The sequence below is a fragment of the Rhincodon typus genome, chromosome 2, assembly GCF_021869965.1.
Source record: "Rhincodon typus isolate 14 chromosome 2, sRhiTyp1.1, whole genome shotgun sequence".
Taxonomy (NCBI): Eukaryota; Metazoa; Chordata; class Chondrichthyes; order Orectolobiformes; family Rhincodontidae; genus Rhincodon; species Rhincodon typus.
The window spans coordinates 84160816-84178158 of record NC_063333.1 but is presented as its reverse complement, the minus strand read 5'-3'; the positions used below and the strand labels follow the sequence as shown (position 1 = coordinate 84178158).

At 37.2% G+C, this 17343-nt stretch overlaps 1 protein-coding gene across 1 annotated transcript in view; it reads left to right on the top strand.

Annotated features, from left to right (window-relative positions):
• LOC109933131 (aryl hydrocarbon receptor-like) overlaps positions 1-17343 on the top strand; it is a 163338-nt gene that overhangs the window by 131767 nt on the left and 14228 nt on the right. The window contains 5 exon segments of the mRNA XM_048608500.1: positions 3090-3220; positions 8829-9031; positions 12691-12800; positions 13899-14040; positions 16451-17343. The exon segment at positions 16451-17343 is cut by the window's right edge and continues 164 nt beyond it. Coding sequence (XP_048464457.1) covers positions 3090-3220; positions 8829-9031; positions 12691-12800; positions 13899-14040; positions 16451-17343 — 1479 coding nt within the window.

Sequence of the window (17343 nt, the reverse complement as noted above, 5' to 3'; positions counted from 1 at the left end):
TGATGATCAAATCAGGAATAGACTAAGATTTTTGCCATCATCTGAATCTTAAAATGGAACTGCACATAACTGACCATTCCTATGTGTCACTTTTTTAAAGACATAATGCTTTGAAAGCCTACTAGGGAGAACAGGCAGGGCCAGGTTAATGAACACAGCGTGACTGGCAGTCTGAAGTGTATTTATCTTAATGCAAGGAGTTAACAAGTAAAGCAGATGAGTTTAGGGGCTGGATTAGTACATGGGACGACAACATTGTAGCTGTTACAGAAACTTAGTCAAGAGAAGGACAGGATTGGCAGCTCAACGTTCCAGGATTTAGATATTTCAGGCATGATAGAAATGGATGTAAATGGGGTGGAGGAATTGCATTACTGAATAAGGAGATTGTCACATCTGCACTAGAATTAGAATTAGGTTTTGTCACATGTACTAAAGTATAGAGATACAGGAGTACAATGAAAAGTTTACAGTGTCACCCCACAGTGACTCCTGAGGTACAAGATACTTGGGTAAAAAATCTTAGGTAAAGAATAAAAAAAAGAAATAAGTTTAAAAATTCAACATTACAGTTCTTGTCAGAATGAAGTAGTAAATAAGAAATAAAGTTAAAAGTTCCAAATTACAGTCCTTCTATAGCCAAGGGCTTGCAGACACTCCATACTAGCTTTCCCCACAAGGGATCGATCTCTCTTCTGTGCTGGGTTTGATCTCTTGATTCCCCACGCAAGAGAGCACATCTTGGAGGGTTCATCCAGAAAGACCATATGGGTAGAACTCCGGAATAAGAAAGGTGCAGTCACTATGATAGGGTTACACTGTAGGCCTCCCAATAGCGAGCAGGTGATAGAGTAACAGATAGGTAAGCAGGTCATGGAAAGATGGGAAAATAACAGCGTTGTTCTCGTGAGTGAGTTTAACTTGTCCAGTTTTGACTAGGCCTCCCTTAATGCAATGGGTTGTGATGTGGCAGAGTTTAAGTGCATCAAACAATATGTAGATAGTCCAACTAGGGAAGGGATCATATTAGACCTTGTGTCAGACCCTGGCCAAGTGACCAAAGTTCCACTGGGGGAGCCTTTTGGGAACAGTGATCAAACTTCCATATGTTCTGAGAGTTATGGGTAAAGATAGGACTGCTCCTCAGGTGAAAGTAATAGATTGGGGGAAGACTAACTGCAACATAATTAAACAGAAACCGGATAAATTAGATTGGGGGGGGAGGGAGAGTGTGGTTGTTAGAGGGTAAATCCACATCTGACATATTGGAGTCTTTTAAAGGCCAGTTGATTGAAATTCAGGAACAGCATATTCCTGAGAAGATGAAATTCCTGGATGACAGATATTTAAAGTTTAGTCAAAAATAAAATGGAAGAGCACATAAAGTTTAGGAAACTGAAATCAGACAAGACCCTTGAGGAATATAAAGGAATCAGGAAAGAACTTAAGCAAGAATTTAGGAAGGCTAAAAGGAGCCATCAGATGTCCTCAGCAAGTAGGATTAAGAAGAATCCCAAGTCATTTTATAAGTATATTACGAGCAAGAGGATAGCTAGGCAAAAGGATAGGTCCATTCAAGGACAAAGGGTGATAATTTATACCTCGAGCCAGAGGAAGTGCGGGATGTTCTTAATGAGTACTTTGCATCAGTACTCACTAAGGAGAAGGGCATGGATGATACTAAGATTAGGAAGGAGCATGTTTATTTTATGGCATGTCGATATTAAGAAGGAGGATGTTTGGATGTCTTGTTTGTAATGCATAAATAATTTGGATGAAAGTGTAGGTGATCTAATTAGTTTGCAGATGACACAAAAATTTGGTGGAATTGTGGATAGTGAGGAAATTTGTCAAAGGATGCAACAGGATATAGATCAATTGGAAAGTTGGGCAGAGAAATGGCAGATGGAGTTTAATCCAGGCAAATGTGACATGATGTATTTTAGGAGGTCAGATGCAAGAAGAAAGTGTACAGTAAATGGTAAGACCCTTAGGAACATTGATATACAAAGGGATCTTGGGTTGTAAGCCCATAGCTCGCTGAAAGTGGCAACACAAATGGTTAAGGTGATTTTTTTTAAAAAAAGAGAATGATATGTTTGCCTTCATTGGTCAGTGCATTGAGTGTAAAAATTGGCAACTCATGTTTAGCTATATAAGACTTTAATTATGCCACATTTGAAGTATTGTGTGTAGTTCTAGTTCCCACTCAATAGAAAGGATGTGGACGCTTCGGAGAGAGTGCAAAAGAGGTTTACCAGGATGTTAGAGATAACAAGGTGCAGAGCTGGATGATCACAGCAGGCCGAGCAGGAAAGCTGATGTTTCGGGCCTAGACCCTTCTACTTACCAGGATATTGCCTGGATTGGAGTGTATTAGCTATGGGGAGAGGCTGGACAAACTAGGATTGTTTTCACCAGAGTGTCAGAGGTTGAAGGGCAACTTGATAGAGGTATGTGAAATGATGAGGCATAAATAGGGTGGTTAACCAGAGTCTTTTTGCAGGAAGTGTCAAATACTAAAGGCTTGGTGAGTGAGGTAAGTTTTTAAAGATGTGCAAGGCAGGTTTTTGTTTTACACAAAGGGTGTTAGATAGCTGGAATGCACTGCTGGAGGAGATGGTAGAAGCAGATAGGATGACAATGTTTAAGAGGCATTTAGACAGACACGATCAGGCAGGAAATAGAGGGATACGGGCCATGTGCAGTCAGATGAGATTAGTTTAGAATGGCATCAAGGTTGGCACAGGCATGGCGAGCTGAAGTGCCTGTTACTGTGCTGTACTGTTCTATTCTATATTCTATATTCTATATTCTACAAGTGAGGAAAGTTTTGTTCAAGTGTTGTTGCTTTGTCTTTTGGTGCTGATGGGTGATGTTGGCACCTGTTGGATTGCTATGTAATCTCTTGGAAGTTATAAAGTGATTATATAAACTGTAATCTTATGCACTTGTGACTTTGGATGGTGATTTAGGTACATAAACAAAATTTTCCTGAGAATATTTCTAAACCATGTGAAATAAACAGAATTTTTTTTTGTAGTCTCCACATTCTTAATTTGTTGCATGTGACATTATCTTTCATTCAGGTGAAAATGGCCTTCTGTTACCAATCACACATTACAGTCCTGAACGACCTCCTCCAGAAAGTTCATCATTTTTGGAAAGGAATTTTATCTGTAGGTTAAGATGTCTCCTGGATAATTCCTCTGGATTTCTGGTAAAGTTATTTTTGACATCATCTAAATTTGAACTGTGAAATAAAAGGATGAAGTTATTTAACGACGAAAAAAATTTAAACCAAAACGACTTAGTTCAATGTCTGCTGTAATTAAGTGAGTTGCTGGCATTGTGGTTCTTTGTATTATAATGTTAACAGGTGCTAAACTAATTCCTAGATTAGCTCCTTCAAAACAAAGATTGTTTTGATGATTAATTAATGGAAGTTCACAACACAAAGCATTTCAAATTCTATAACTAATTGCGTTGAAGAAGGATTTTTGGTATGACAGATTGATGAGTAAGCATGTGACTTGAACTAATACTCATTTCTGAGTCAACATGCTTGCGTAAATTATGTGTTAGTTTTCTTAAAAATATGTCTAGTTGCTTCTACATCATTGAAAGGTCCAATGCCTTTATTTTTCCAAACAAGCAACAGGGATAATGAAACTCCCTATCATGTATGCACAAATGCAATGTGAAACTGTACATGAGGAGGAGATGTAAAAGTTAGAAAGCTAATTTGAGATGCTCTGCTCAGCAAGCCACACTCTTTAGTAATGAAAGTTAACACTTTTACAAATGTGGACACTCATTTCTTCAGCTTTTGATTGTTAAAAATGTTAGTAATGTAAAAGTTTTTTTTTCCTCTTTTACTTTGCTCATCTATGTCTCTCACTGCCCAACTCTGCTCCCCAACTCCCCTATCACTGCATTTTCTCTCAATCCAATCTTTCTTTCCCTCTCGTTGGATGGAATCTTCTGCATTTAATCTAAATGTGGTGGGATGAGTAAAACAGGGGTGATGCCTCTCACTGCATCACCTACTGGACCTCATGCTGATCAGGCCCATCAGTAATCAATTGATGGATTTTTCACTGCGATCACTTCCTGGTATAGTGTTGTGCTGCCCTACCTGAAGTTGTTGGACAATTAGGGGCTGGAAACAATGATGAGTCACAGTGCCATCGAAGATCAAGCAACCTTGAGGTCCAGGAGTAGCAAGCATGGAATATAACTTTCCAGCTGAAATCGTTAGGTGTGATTGGTGGGGAGAGTGTGGTCAGAAGGAAGAATAGATTGTGTTTATCAGCAACCATTACTTGGCACACGTTTGCCTCCTGATTATCCTCAAGTTGGGGAAGATCGAGAGACTTTGATCCCAATACTTATACCGGTCTCGAAGACTGTCAGTTTTCTTGCCCACCAGCAATGGAACTATTGGCAGCTGTGGCATGAGGAGGTCCTTAATTGGTTGCCAATGACCATTTGAGGGTCTCAATTGATTGCATGGTGCCCATGGATGTATTCCCAACCAAACCTTACTTTCTGTGGTGGTGAGAAGGAAATTCGTACTCCATAATGCCAATGTCTCCCCATTCAGCCACTATCCCTCCTTTTCAGGAAAAGTAACATCCACTCTTTATGTCTCATTTTGTAGCAGAGTTGTATTGAATTCATGCACTGTAATTTAAATTTCCTTTATGGCCCTTGCACTGTTAATTTAACAATCGTTCAACAAAAACAGAACAAAACATTTTCTCGTTTTGAACATGTGAACATTTCTTCAAGTTGCCAACACATACACTTAGCTTTTGAAAGCAACTATATTTATTTGTGCAGCTTAACCACAAGAACATTCATTCCCACCATAGTGGATTCTTCCCTTATCCTCTTAGCTTTGATCTGGTGATGAATAATTAAACAATTTTTTTCACCAATTGTATTATTTACATCCCTTAAGGGAGAAGAGATGAGAGGCAATTAGGAGGAATGATTATGGTAAATAAGAGTAATAGTTTGCATGTAGATAAAGGCAAAAGTAGTAGTGAGGGTGCAATTTAATGAATCAACGGTTTCTGGAGGTGAAAGGTATCACTATTGGGAATTTGAGAGTACAGAGGGAAGTGACTTTTCGGGAAAATTTGTTTCCAGGATCAGACGCAGAAAAAAAAGGAAACAGAAATGAAATGCCAGATAAACTCAACAGTTCTGATAGCAAGTGTGGAGAGAGAAACTGAATCAATGGGTGGAATTGCTTGAAAGGGTTGTTACATATTTTAGCATGTGATCAGCACTTTGTCATTTGTTTAATAGGTGCAGCATTGTATAACCTTAATTTTAAATCCAGTGTTTCACCCATATGCTAACTTGTTAACCCACAACTGAAATGAGAAGGAATTTCTTTAACCAGAAGGTAGAGAATCTTTGGAATTCTGCATCACCTGAGGGACGTGAAAGATCCATCATTATGTTCGGCACAGACAAGTATAGATTTCTTCATACCAATTACATCAAGGGATTTCGAAATAGTGAAGGAAAATGATGTTGAGGTGGAGGATCTAGAATGATAGAGCTGGTTCGAGGAATTAAATGGCCTACTCCTGATTCAGTTCCATTAACTAATTAATATTAGGTAAATTCAGAACTTGATCGCCTATGCAGCTTTTCCTAGTGTCTTTCCATGTGTGTTTTGGTTACTGCTTTGGATTTTTTCACTCCCTTTACCCCCCTTTTTTTCTTTCTCACTACCATGTGTCCTCTGTTCTCTGTCCTCAGGTAATCAGCCCTCCCGAAATCCTAATCTTCAGTACTCCTCTTTTTGACTTAACATGCCAGATAGTAAGAGTTTCTAAAAGTATTTAAAAAAGAATTGAATATTGGTTCCAGCAAGCTTGAGATTGGTAAACTAATAATGAGAACCAAGGCTATGGCAGAACTGTCTAACTGTTGTTTTGTATTTGGCTTCACAATGGAAGACACAAAATAAAAGTTCTAAATGTCCTTAAAAATCAAGAATTAAAGAGGAAGGTGGAACTGAAACAATCACAATTATGGGAAAACTATTAGTGCAACAAGCTGATGAGTACCCTTGGCCTGATTGCCTGTATCCCAACGACTGTAAGGAAGGTAAAATCACTGGTTATCTTTCAAAATTCACCAGATTCCAGATTGTAAAATCATAAATGTGATTCCTCAATTCAAGAAAGGAAAGAGATAGAAAGCAAGAAACAGTAGGCCGGTTAGCCTAACTTCTGCCACTGGAAAATTGCAGAATCCATTATTAAAGAGTTAGTAGCAGGACATTGAGAAAATCATCATGCAACTAAACAGTGTCAACATAGTTTTGTAAAAGGATAATGGTGTTTAACCAATTTATTCTAATTATGTGAACAAATAATAAACCAGATGGATAAAAGGGAGCATGTAGATGTTGTGTACTTTGATTTTTAAAAAATCTGATAAGTTGTCAAATAAAAGTTACTACACAAAATAGGAGCTCCTGGATGTAAGGGATACCATATTAGTCTAGATTGTTTAACTAAGAGGAAGCAGAGAGTTGAAATAAATTGACCATTTTTAATTGGCAAGAAGCAACTGGTGGAGTACAATAGAGACCAGTGTGGGAGCTATAACTGTTTGCAATCGATATTAGTGCCTTGACAAAGGGACTGGCTGTATTATGGTTAAATTTGCTGATGACACAAATATAGGTAGTAGTTCCTTGCAATGCAGCTGAAAATCATCCATTTTTGAATCAGTAATGTAACATTGTTGTGCAGTCAAATAGGGCCCTTAGGTAAGCATTTTGTCACACAGCATTCCTAATAACTGCTCCCCTGCAGGTGGTTTGAACTTCATGGGTAAGGTCAGTTAATCATTAAAAGGCAGTCCGTATCTGATTAAGGGATTAGATATCAGGCAGAGGGTACTTGTTGGCTGCCATCCCCTGTCTTTGCTTCTGACCCTCCTCTTGTGAAAATACAGCCTCCCCAATTCCATGTTACTTACCTTTCGTTTCGCACCCTCCACAATTCTGAGGCATCAATGTGGTGTTACCTCCGCCCCAGAGTCATGTTGCCACGGGAAGGCCCACCGGTGACTTTGTTTATACGCCTGATTAGCGTGTGGTTCAGTGGACTTCCCCAGAAGAAGCAGCACTTGCCACTTGACAAGACACTTGTCATCTCAATAAGATTCTATCCATCATTTTGTAAAGGTTTGTGCTTTGTGACATACAGAAAGAAGAAAAAAAAAGTAACAGCTTATGAAACTTTTGAAGCAGCTTGGCTACTTTTGTGGAAATTGCTGCTTAGTAAATAGCTATTCTCAGCAGAAATTTAAGGATCTTTATTTCTGGTAAACACAAATACGATGGATGCTAGAAATCTGAAATAAAAATGGAAGAGGCTGGAAGTACTCAGCAGGTCAGGTGACATATGTGGAGCGAGGAACCAGAGTTAACTTTTCAAGCCTGTGACTTTTCCTCAGAGCTAAAAAAAGTTAGAAATGTAAAAGGTTTTGGACAAGCACAAAAGGAAGGTATATTATAGAATGGAAGACAAGCCAGATTTGATGGGCAGAGTTCATCCTCTAGAATTTCTGACAGTGTGAAATATGTTAGCATTTCTACCCAGATACAAAGCTAATTAGTCATCCTTGACCTCAACTCCCTTTTGGTCTTAGAAGTGAAAGGACTATTTCACAAAATAACGGTTTGCACCCTGGTTCCTTCAGCACATCTTTTGAGACTTTTACATTAGAATGTACTAGTTGTAAGTAAGTAGACTGCTGACATTGTCTCCACCTTTTTAGTAAAGCAATCTAAGCCTTCTTTGATTTCCAACCATCCAGGTTTACTCTGAGACTGCAGAACAGGTCACATGACCTCCTTTATGTAGAAACTGTGGTTTTAAATAATAAGGTTCTTACAAAGGTCTTAGAATGGAAGCAACCTCAAAATACTAATATTAGTTTCAATAAGACCTCTCTGAAGGTTTAACTTTTTAAGGGGTATTGTAAGCATATTGCATAGACATTGAAGTAGATCAGTGTCCAGTCATAGCAATACTGTCTTGGATTTTTTGCAATTGCATTCCAACCCAGTGCATTTGTTGCAGAATGACCTAAAAGTCCTCGTGTTGTGAATAATGTAATACTCGTGTATATAAACTCAATTCCTGTGTTTCAGTGACAAATTAACTTGAATAATAATGCAACTATCTGTACGAAAATGAAGACAATAATAACGAAGTATCTGTACAGTAGCTGTGTGTAAATTGTAAATTCACATGGAGTTTTTTTAATGGATACTTTAACATTGGTGAATGCTTAAAAATAATAAATTTTGTTCTAACAAAAGGTGATTAGTGTTTTCTTGGAACAAGGTGTTTGAATATTTCTGTAGTTCTACTTTCTAATGTGCAGTGTGACAGTTTTCTGTTGCAACTGTTTGCAGCTGTTTGTAAGATTAAAAGTATATAAATTCTTTGAAATTTATAAAAGGCTTCACTAATTGAGATCCGTTTTGGTGTTGGCAAACTTGGGGATCTCTGATCCTACCCACAAAAGTGATGGCATTACTTAAGGAAATTAATTATCCAGTTAAAATTACTTATTGAAACCATTTTGTTAATTCATAATGTATAATGCATTGCTGTTTACATTAATCTTTACATCGACTGACCTGCTGTTGAATATTAACACATGTTTTGATGCTGCTCTCTGGATTCTTAAGTTTCTAATACACTTTAATCATTTACAACCCAAATTATCTGAAACATATTACAAGTGTAATAACCAATTTCTGAATTTATCCTCTCAAGGCCATGAATTTCCAAGGCAGACTCAAGTTGCTCTATGAGCAGAACATGAAGGGAAAAGATGGCTCCTGCATCCCTCCACAGTTGGCTTTGTTTGCAATAGCAACACCTCTGCAACCTCCATCCATCCTGGAGATCCGAACCAAAAATTTCATTTTCAGAACTAAGCACAAACTAGACTTCACGCCAATGGGCTGTGATACTAAGTGAGTGATTTTATTTAGCTAAAATTCGGAAAGACGTATTTGATATAAAACTATCAGTAATTTAGAAACTTATTTTGGTTAGTGAAATAAATGGTTCATTATTCAATATGCAAAGTTTCTGCAGGTCTGAGCAACTTGAGAGTTGTCCTTCCGAAGAGATTTTGTTTAAATAACCACGACACATTCACAAACAAAGTAAGGCAGGTAAAGGAAAAGCAAAATATTGCTAAACCACAAGAGAGGTAGAGATTAAGAATTTATTCAAGGTATTTTAATTTATCTATCTGGAGGACTCCACATCCAAATATTAAGGAATTTCACTTTGCTAATTTTTAAGCAATGTGCTGTGAAAATTAAATATATTTACTTAGGATATGCATATCTATGATTAATTCCCATTTATTTTAAGATACTCAGTACAGCAGTAGGGAGTCAGCCTGTATTTTTTGTGTTCAAACCATTGATGTTAGATTGGGATCCACAATCTTTGATAATTTTCAAAAGCAAGTGTGCTACTGGATATAGCACAAATGAATACACAATAGTCCTTCTTAAAAAGGATGAATGAATTCATGATGTTGGGTTGTGATATGTGTTGTATTATAGTATAGATTCTAGACCAGATGGCCTGTACCTCTTTAAGGCAGTCACATGGCATCATATGTGACGTTCCAGCCTCACCTTCAGTCACACTCTGTTAGTGGAGTCGTGTAGCTAGCTTTGTGTACATAATACATAGTAACATCAGTAACAAACCCAGACCATATATATAAGGCAGTGATAATGTAGTCGTGTGAACAGTTAAGTGTTGTTACCAAACTTCAAGACCTCTGTCTCAATAAGATCCTGACTGTCTGGCAAATGTTCTTCAGACCAACATATGGAAAAGGACAGGCTGCATCATAAAAACAGTAAGTGAGCACTAAAAGCTAATGGTGACAGCTAGTTAGTTTAGGGAACAGGTGTGTGGTATTGTAAAGTCCCTTTGTCCTAATAGTCATTCACCAATTGTCTGAGTTCAGAGATGAAGTTAAAACCAAAACCAAAGGCTACAAATCTGCACTGAAGCACAGTATTGCCTCTCTGTCGAAAAAGATAATTTGGAAGCCACTCAAAGAGGTGATACGGTGGCTCAGTGGTTAGACAGTGCCAGGGACCCAGGTTCAATTCCAGCCTCGGGCAACTGTCTGCAGATGTGCAGGCTAGGTGGATTGGCCATGGGAAGTGTGGTATGGCAGGGATAGGCTAGGGGATGGGATGCTTTTCAAAGGGCCAGTGCGGACTTGACTCAACAGGCCGAATGGCCTGCTTCCACAATCTGAGAATTCTATGATTCTCCATGAGCTGACATCGCCCATCTAAGAAAATGCCCTTTGAACTAATATGGGCACAGACAGAGAAAACAAGAATGTTTTATATGCTAAACAGGCCTTTCTGTATCCAGATGTTTGCCAATTCTGCCATTTCCTTTTTCTGAAATGGTTCAAAAATTTTGAAAAAGTGCACAAGAAGTAAAATTGATTTTTCTTTGGAGCAAATGCCACCTGCAGGCATGAGCCTGCAACTTTTAAAGGGGCATCAGCATTTAGTAAAAGAGAGAAGGAAAGCAAAAGTGGATATAAAATAAAGTAGTACCATACTGTAGATTTTTGTGCTGTAATTTTAGAGAGTGTAAAGCTACAGGAGAAATGGCAATCCATTGGCATTCTGTCAGAACCTCAGTGATTCTTTTTTAAATAAATCTTTATTTAGTAGATCAGCAGGCAATTGATAGTACATGACAGGCTGAAAACAGCTTTGCTCTGCTTTTTTTTTCTGACACAATGGAATTATCTTGTAATTTTAAATCATTCTGTTCTTAGGATCTCAAATTATGAAACTTTCATCACTTTATCCTTTTTCTCATACTCTTCAGTCTTTTCGAACCCAAATTGGGCATACTAAAAAACCAGGAAGCTGAGCATATTAGTTTTCTTCTCTCTCAACTGTTTTCACCCTTTGATGGTACCTGCAGTGTTTACATTGCTCTCTATTCACTGCCTTCCAATCATAGTTCCACCCAGCCCTCAGCACTGTGATGATATGCTGGTCAAAGTTATTGGTGAACTACTGTGTGACTGTAACCGCAGTTGTATGTTTCTCCTTGACCCTTGCACTGCCTTTCATGCTATAACCCCTTGCTTTGTTCTTACCTCGTGGTTCCACTGCCAATTTATTGCAGCATAAAGAAGGAACTTGATATTTATATGTCTGCAGTTCCCTCCTTTTCTACTTCCTTGCTTTTAAAGAGGATCAAACCTCCAAAGGCCTGGAGCCAACTTCTGTATGTATGTTGACAACCTACTGTACTTCTCCAATTGCTTTGATCCCAGTAATTATCTCTGTGCTTTCAGGTTAGTTGCCTGGTATTAGATCTCGGATGGAATAAATTTTCCATAATTGAGCATCGGCAAGAACAAAGCATTCTTTTTCTGAACCCTATAATATACTCTACTCCTTTACCACTGACCTTCCAGGCTGTCCCTGTCTACGTCTGGCACAGGCATTCTATTTTGCAGTAAATCTTTATGTACTTCTAATAATTCCTTCTTCCCCAAAATGTGTAATTTAAACTCTTCCTTCTCAATTTTAAATCACTCCATGATATTTCCTTCTGCAACTTTGTATTCCCTCTTATTTCCATCAATTAAACTACACCAATCTGCCCCCCTATCCCTCACCTTTCCAGTTAACAACATCCTTTGGCTTTCCTTCCCCCTTCAATCTATTAGTTAGAACCTTGAGCCATTTTGGACCAGTTCCATCGAACATCTAAATCTTATCATTTTTCCTCTGTAAAGCTCTTATACCAGGTTTTATTTGACCTATTCTAATTTCCTTACTTTAGCTTAGCCCCTATGCTTTTTAATGTTACCTTAAAAGGTACCTTTGATAATTTTTCTGCATTAAAATTGCAGTACAAATATGCCTAGTACAGATTATTGTATCTAGCAATTGTATTATGGACATGATGAAGTATATTTCATTAGACTTCAATCTTTCCAATTAGACAGAAACGCTGGAGGAACAATTCATTTCAAAAAAATTGTTGGAGTATATTTAGTATGGCTGTTAGGCGTATGATGTACAACAAAGCACCAATTTTCAGTTTACATTGAATTTTAACAATACTGTTTCAGAGATTTCTTAATATTTCTCATGTTCTCTGTCTGAGAGCACCAGAGAAATATGAAATGTTACAGGGGTCTTCTTCAGTCATGACAATATTGTCATAAGCTTTGGTGCAATATTCTGTCAATCCCATTTAATTGTTAAACTTGTTGTTTTGTTTAAATTTATAATCCATGTTGTTTAAATTTGTTCTTGCCATTTACAACATAGCATGAAATATGCATAATTATTAGACAGGAATTACTGAATTATGTTGACAATTGGCACTGAATGTGAAGCTGTTGGAATTTAATTACTGGTAGTTTTTATTCCATTTTAATTGTTTACTCACATTCAAAAATTCCATACCCCTCACACGTTCGAAAATTTCTGGCATGGCTAGTTAATACCAACATGTTTATACATGTGAGTTTTGAGGGAATAATCCTTTAATACTTCTTTTAAAATGAATTATATTATAGAATTGTGCACTTTTGTTTAATTTGCAGAGGGGAGATAGTGCTGGGTTATACAGAGACAGAATTATGTATGCAAGGAAGTGGCTATCAATTTATTCATGCAGCCGACATGATGTATTGCGCAGAAAACCATGTCCGAAGTAAGTACAAGATCCAGTTTCATGTTGATTCACCTTTTTCTGTTTTTTGTCTGGAAAATTTCACAAGTTTGCCTCGTGGCTCAGATCGGAGTTCAATAATCCTTGAATAAGAGACTTCTACTCTTTATACAAATAAAACTGATCAAAATTCAGCTATTTGTAATGCATTCAGCCTACCCTGTCCATAATACCCTCTCCATTACCCTCCCTCTTTCCACCCTCCCCTCTACCCTCTTCTTCATACGCTGTTGCCTCTCTTCTACACCACCCACTACATTGCCCGTCTTCTGGACCCCATTTGTTTCCCCCCCCACCCCCCATTTCTTACCCTATCCTCTGTTTTCAAACTAAAATTAATCCTTCATCATCGTGAGCCAAAAACAAGCTGATGGCCTTCAATACTTTACCTGTTGTAAACCACTACAAAATAAACAATTCTCCATTAACATTCCAGAGGTTCCCTGCTCTGATCTAGGTTTTATTTCAATGAAAGCCATCAGAGCAGTAATAATACACACAAGCGATTATTTTAAAATCCAAACTCTAAAAATGATAATGTACATTTAAATCACAAACCTTTCAGCCATCTGAGGAATAGATTTTCCAATTGCTGATAACAGTTTAGAATGCACTACACTTGTTTTTAGTACTATTATAATCTGAGGCCATCTTCATACCAAATGTGAATTATTTTACAAAAGTAACTCTAGATAATTTCTTAATGAATGCATTTCTCTACAGTATCAATTTTCATTCAAATTGACTGTGTAAGTTAATATACTAACTTAAATGAAGTATAGGTTTAGTTATGAGAATTAAATATGCAGGATTTAGTTTTGCTTGATTTTGAGAGACTATAAGGGAACACAGTCCATGTTGTGTTAGGAAAGCCATATTGTTGTCTTGTTAGATGAGAAAGTGTGACAGTTCTGGTTTTTACTTCATATTAAATGGCGCATAACAATTTTATTTATTATTTATCTACCATCTGAAGTTTCAGCGTGCAGATTTGTTAGCCAAATTAGTTACTGAAGCACTATTTCAGCATTGAGAGGTACAGCTGATCAATTATTTTCCCCTCTGCTTTCTACATTTTAGTGATGAAGACAGGAGAAAGTGGAATGACTGTTTTCAGGCTTTTGACCAAGGAAAATGGATGGACTTGGGTGCAAGCAAATGCACGATTGGGATACAAGAATGGGAAACCAGATTACATTATAGCCACACAAAAACCCCTCACGTAAGTACTGGCAGATATTAACATTGAAATCCAGCAGTTTGTTCAGCTTTTGATCGCTAAGCAAATTACTAAGTGAGACTACATTGTAGCTTTTATGATTTTTTTTTTCCCAGGTACTGGGGAAACATAGATATTTGCCCTTGCAACTTTCGTCCAATCTTTGTTTGATCAAATGTTAATTGTTATGATTTGTCTTCTATCGCTCAATAAATAAATGATTTAGAAAACTATCTCTTTAATAGATATGCACCATAGGAACAAAGAAATAAGTGTGGGCCATTCAGCCTATCAAGCTTATTCTACCATTTCAATAAAATTAATGACCTTTTCTCAAGCTATCCTCATATCCTCTTATATCATTGGTATTTAGAGATCTGTCAATCTCTACTTTTGAATGTACTCAATGATTTAACTTCCACAGCCCTTTAGGATACGGATGTCAAGGATTTACAAACCTCTGATTAAAGTTAAGAAATCTCCTCCTATTTGTCCAAAGTAGTTTCCCACTTATTTTGAAATCATGCCCCCTGGTTCTAGACTCCCTAAACAGGGACAGTATCTACTGTGTTTATCCCTTCAAATATTTTGGAGGTTTCAATGGATTCTCTCATTATTGAAACCTATAGAGAATATAGGCCCGTTTTTCCCACTTCCTTTTCATAGGATAGTCACATCATCCCAGGAACAAATCTGATGAACGTTTATTACACTACCTCCATATCAGTAATATCCTTCCTAAGGTAAAGATACCAAAATTGCACACAGTACTACGTGTACCTCAAATCAAGCATTTGATCTTCTGTTTCTTTATGTAAACAACAAGTTGACCAAGCCCATTAATATTTTTCCCACCATTTGTAATAATTCTCTATTTTGTTTATTGACTGAACTTTATCAGTCTCAAGCTGAGGAATGCCAAAGCTGGTAGCATCTTTGCTACCAGACTCAGCACAGATTACTTCCAGAGCAGGCGTAACACTGCTAAAGAGTAAAACCTGATTTTATTCTGTCCCAATCTCCAGGTATTCATTACCTCAATGGTATTGTATTTTTAATTTCAGTTAATAGCTAAATAAGATTCTTGTTTTAGGGGCGATTTTGTTTTCTGGAGACACCAATGAGAAATTAAGTAAAACTGCTCAGAGTTCATAGGACTCATTCAGCAACTGAGACTGTAATCTCCAAGGAATAGAATAGATTCAAAGCTAGACCCTTTAATAATGAATCCCTCCCAGGTTGGTTTATCTTCTATTGTTATTCTTGGTAGTGGGTTGATTTTTGTGTGTTAATATGTGAAGCATAAAGGTTTGCCTTGACAGACTGTATTTAAGAAGGAATTCCTGATTGTTCTGCACATGAGTCTATAACCAGAAAGAAGTCATCAGGAGACTGATGGAGTTTTTGCATAACTTCCACAATATTGACTGTAATTCTTTCAAATTGTTGGGCTCTAACTGAACAATTAGAAGAAGGTCTTTAGCCACAGATTTTTGCTTTTGCACTTGCTGCTAATTTTGGTTAAATCATTTTAATAGATGAATAATTACAAGACAATAATTGCAAAAGCACTAAGCCCTGAGATTTTTCTTTCCCAAATTTCTCAATGGATACAAGTAAAGTTTGCTCCTGAAGATTCCCTGAAGTAATTTCAATTTCCCCTAGAATTCCCTTGCTGAAGCCTTGTTGCATCTTTCATTTAACAAATACAATACATAGAACTTTTTTTTTAATTTTTACTGCAGCACTGTGGCAGAAATATTTATGTTTTGGAGCTGGTTCATGTGTTGGCTGATTTTTTTAAAGCATTTTTTTCTGCAAATTATGGTATTTTGTAAAATATTTTGTTAACAGCTCTATATCTTCAACTCCAAATAGACACTTTTTCCTGTTTTAAATGGTCATATTCAGTTTCCAATTTGCTGATTGTTCCAACTTTTTAACAAATTAAATCTGCCATTGTAGTTAAAGCTTTAACTTCTTTAGAAAAGTAATCCAAACAACTGAATTCATAAAAATAAAAATGATATGTCTGAATGCATGCTGTGCATCAAGGCAACCTTTTACCAAACCCATTTGGTAAGATACACATTTAATCAAAGATCGAAAGTGAGAATGTTATGTCAAGGAGTGCCTTCTGTATTTATCTTTTAAATTATTTTGTCCCAGTACTTTTAACCTCAGCCCTTCTGCTCTATTTAGATGAAAATTTTCTTTTTAATTAACATTTAGAATTTAATGTTAATTTCTTAATTGTGAAACTCTGAAAACCATTAGGTAATCTACATTTTTAACATTTGAATTGACTATTTTTAATGTAATGCTTTTGAGGGCTTAATTCTATTTAAAAAAAGTGAACTCTTGGATGCACCATGGATGTTTATAACAAAAGTGGATTTCTGTTCCTATTCAGGAAAGAAGAAGGGGAAGAGAATTTGCAAAAACGAAGCTTGCAGTTGCCTTTTAATTTTGCAACCGGAGAGGCATTGCTATATGAAAAAAATTGTTTGATCCATGGATTAATGGATCCCACATTACATAAAACCAAAGAGAATGTTGCAAAAACTGTAGCAGGAACATCAAGAAGGCCAGATTCGTTGGATCAAAATTCTCTTTTAGGTGCCATGTTGAGCCAGGATAAGTCAGTCTATGTATCAGCCCCTTCACAAATTCAGAACATCAGCTTTGAAAGGATGCTTTTTAATAAGAGTGAAGAAGCAGAATTCACTGATTTCTTTCCTAGTGATTGGGAAGAGATTCTGTTCAGTGAAGGTACCAGCATTGGAAAGATGGAAGGTACCAACTGTATTCAGTCACAGAAGTCTTTTCCTGCTCGTGAGGAAAATGTAGACGTTTTAGCAAATGGTATTGGCAGCGAACTTTATAACACTATGAAAAGCCTTGATATTGGGCTGGAAGACTTTGATCTCCTATCCCAGGACGAGACATTCCTGAGGGTTAATTGGGATGAGACTGGAGATATAAATAATATTACACTGAATGAGGAAATACTAACATATGTCCAGGAATCACTGAACAAGCGGTCAGACTGTATGTACTCAAGTTGCATGCAACAGAAACCACTGAATTCAATCTCAACTTGCATGCTACAGCAACAGCTTCCAATGGAACACCTTCAGCAGCAACAAATCCCAGCAAAGCCTTGCCCTCAGCAACAGCAGCAATCCCAAATGCAACAGTACCAGCAGCCACTGCAACCTCCCTTACAGCAGAGCCAGCAGCAGCTGCAACCTCCCTTACAGCAGTACCAGCAGCAGCTGCAACCTCCCTCACAGCAGTACCAGC